Here is a 2,974-nt window from a genome sequence, read left to right as displayed (position 1 = left end):
TCTGTGTGAGTCAAAAATATTTCTATTCATAGGTCCGAGATCTACAACTATAAATTGAAAAGTGCGAATGATTAACTTTGAATTGAAATGTCTGAATAATCAACTCTACAATCAATTATTAGAATTAATATGTCTTCAAATTGTTCATTTGAAAAAATTAAAATCCTTCTTATTAGACGATCATGATACTTCCCAAAAATCGAATTGATTGGTAAAATTTTGCAAAACTAATAGTGGGATTCAGTATTCTACTCATATTATAAATTTTAAAGGATGTCATATAAGTAATGTCCATTGTGTGATTCACAATATAAAATTTAGTTATCATCACGTTTTTTCTGTTTTTTCTTTTTCATGGGGGTGGGGGGCTGAAATGTTCTTTCCTCTGTGGGAAAGCGTGACAAAATACAACAACAACAACCCAGTTTAATCTCGTGAAGTCTGGAGAGGGTAATATGTACGCAGACCTTACCTCTACCCGAGGGTAGAGGGTAAAATGTAAAAGATTTCTCTAAAATGGAGGGCCATGTTCAAACATTTCCAAATTTCTAATGGTTTCCACAAAAGAAAAGAAAAAAAAAGAGTGACAAAATAAAGAGGTGGAGAATTTTCGTCCAAACGCCATAGAATCAAGCCGATGATTCGCCCCAGCTTTCCTCCATTCCTTGACGTCGTCGTTGCTTATCGGCTTTCATGATTTGTCGAAGCTTCAATTCGTAGGCTAATATTAGCTTCGCCGGCACACCCGAGATCTCCTCCAGTCTCTTCAAATACCGCCGCATGGATTTCGATCTGTCGCCACTACTTTTCAAACCAAACCACAAAGACGCCACCAGGCTAACCCGCAAAGGCAAAACCCTAAATCGACCCAAACAAATGCCCAATGCACCACACGCCGTCTGCAGTACTACTGCACCTTCCTCACCGCACATTCCAAGCTTCGTGCACCAATGCATGAACACGCCAGTCGCCGCCCTCGGATCTCTCAATTTCACATTTCTGGATCGCGCTTCATATTTAAGGCACGCCGTCGCAGAATTGATCACTTCGCCGGAATAATCGTTTGCAGAGTTCGAGGAATCCACCAACTTTCGATCGGAGAAATTTATCTTCTTTTGAGTAATAGCGCAGGAATGCGTGCTGGAAACACAAGTAGACGACGAGGAGGAGGAAAGAGAATGGAGATCGGAGTCATTACCAAAGAAATTGCGGGTGCAGGAGGAACAAAGAGCGTTGGAGTCAAGACTATGAGAACCGGGGAAGAAACGATTTTTTGTAATGGAATTGCAGTGGGAGCAAAGAGTAAAACGAAGATGGCGAGCAACAAGGAAGTTAGCCTGATGAACTTTGGCATCACAATGGAAACATAGAAAAGCTGAATCAGAGGTACAAAACAGAGCGGCTTGGTCATTGCAAAGCTCACAGAGTTTAAAGTACGACACTTCTTCTTTCATTTTACTTTGTATACAAAATTGATAATTTTCGGATCTTGAAAAAGGTGAAGAATGATCGACGTAGATTAATAGTTTTGAGTTGGAAAGGTTGAGATGTGTATATATGGGGAGCAAAATGAGAAGAAATGAGGAAGGTGAGATAATAAAGCAAGCTACGTAAACTGAGAGAATATACAGTGAATTATGAAGTGTATTTTTAAAGTGAGAATTTGTGTGTGTGGTTTTAAAAAAAATTGAGCAGTGTCCAGTAATATTTAAGGAGGAGAAGAAAGACAAGTGTTATGTGTATATGGACCTTCGTGTTAATCAGTACTGCATTTTTTGAACATGTGGACTCAAAATCAACAAGCCATATAAGACACACGTATCATGTGTATTATGTATACGGCAGCGGATTTAGTGTATGGATTACGGGTTTTCGGGAACTTAATAACTCTTGCGTAGATTTTGTATTTATATTAAAAAATTTACTAAATATTGTTAAATATTTGAATGTGAATCAAATTATTATTACATATTAATCTGAAATTACAATATGAGCCCGTAAACCTCAAATCTTGAATCCGCGTCCGTGTATACATACTACAGTAATATTCTCTCATCATCATTCCAACCGCTCAATAATACAGCAGGAGAGATGATGTCGCTCTGTTAAGTGGTTGGTGCAAGATGAGCGGTGATATATTCCTTCGTTATGAAGTCAATCGCTATAACATACTCCCTCCCTTCATTTTTAATTGTCCAATTTTAATTTTTCATTCCCTTAAAAAAAAAAAAATCTTGGCGCAACCGATAAAATTAATGATATATGACCAGAAGATCATGACTTTAAGTTTTAAAAACATCTTGCACTTTTACAAAAATATAAGAGAAGTTGCGTATAATAGACCTTTGTGGTTCAGCCACTACTAGAAAACTGCCTAATTTCGTCCATCAAAATCGACCGATATCAATTGGAATTTAAGAAAAAGCAACCGATTTCTGATCGCTTTTAATTCGAAAAAATAATTACCGCTAAAGTGTTGGGATCGAAATCGGTCGCAATTTTTCCACCGAAGTCGTCGGTTTTTTCAATGCATTGACTGACAATAAAGATAAATATACCGACCGAAATTGGTTGGTATTACTTAAATTTTTTTATATTTATTTTTCAAATAGCGACCGATATTGGTCGGAATTTAAATATATAATAATGGGGCTAAAGTGTAGGTGCATATAACGTAGGCTTAGTGCACCGAACTATTCATTTCCTTTAAAAACAATAAAGTAGATATTTTTCAATTTTACTCATAATAATGATAATAGTATTTTAAAAGGTATTGAAAAATAATTTGGAAATGTTTAGTTAATGATAAAAGTAAAAATAAAAAAATAATTTATCTTTTTCTTTATTTATTAAAATAAACAAATAAAAATAAATATATTTTTAATATAATAAATACGAAAAATTGAAAGGAAGTATTACAGGATTCACAAAATAAACACCACACCACTCTCCATCCATCCCTGTCCGCAAAACC

The 2,974-nt window shown here is 35.6% G+C and overlaps 1 protein-coding gene across 1 annotated transcript; it reads right to left on the bottom strand.

Annotated features, from left to right (window-relative positions):
* Positions 1-408: 408 nt before the first annotated feature.
* Positions 409-1,695, bottom strand: LOC104215991 (B-box zinc finger protein 32). The gene has a single exon (XM_009765950.2). It carries the CDS (start codon positions 1,452-1,454, stop codon positions 630-632), a length of 825 nt encoding a protein of 274 aa, XP_009764252.1. The 5' UTR covers positions 1,455-1,695; the 3' UTR covers positions 409-629.
* Between the last annotated feature and the right edge of the window lie 1,279 nt (positions 1,696-2,974).

Source organism: Nicotiana sylvestris, chromosome 6, assembly GCF_000393655.2.
Source record: "Nicotiana sylvestris chromosome 6, ASM39365v2, whole genome shotgun sequence".
NCBI lineage: Eukaryota > Viridiplantae > Streptophyta > Magnoliopsida > Solanales > Solanaceae > Nicotiana > Nicotiana sylvestris.
Note: the sequence above shows the minus strand (reverse complement) of the source record. Positions and strands in the feature narration are given on the sequence as shown.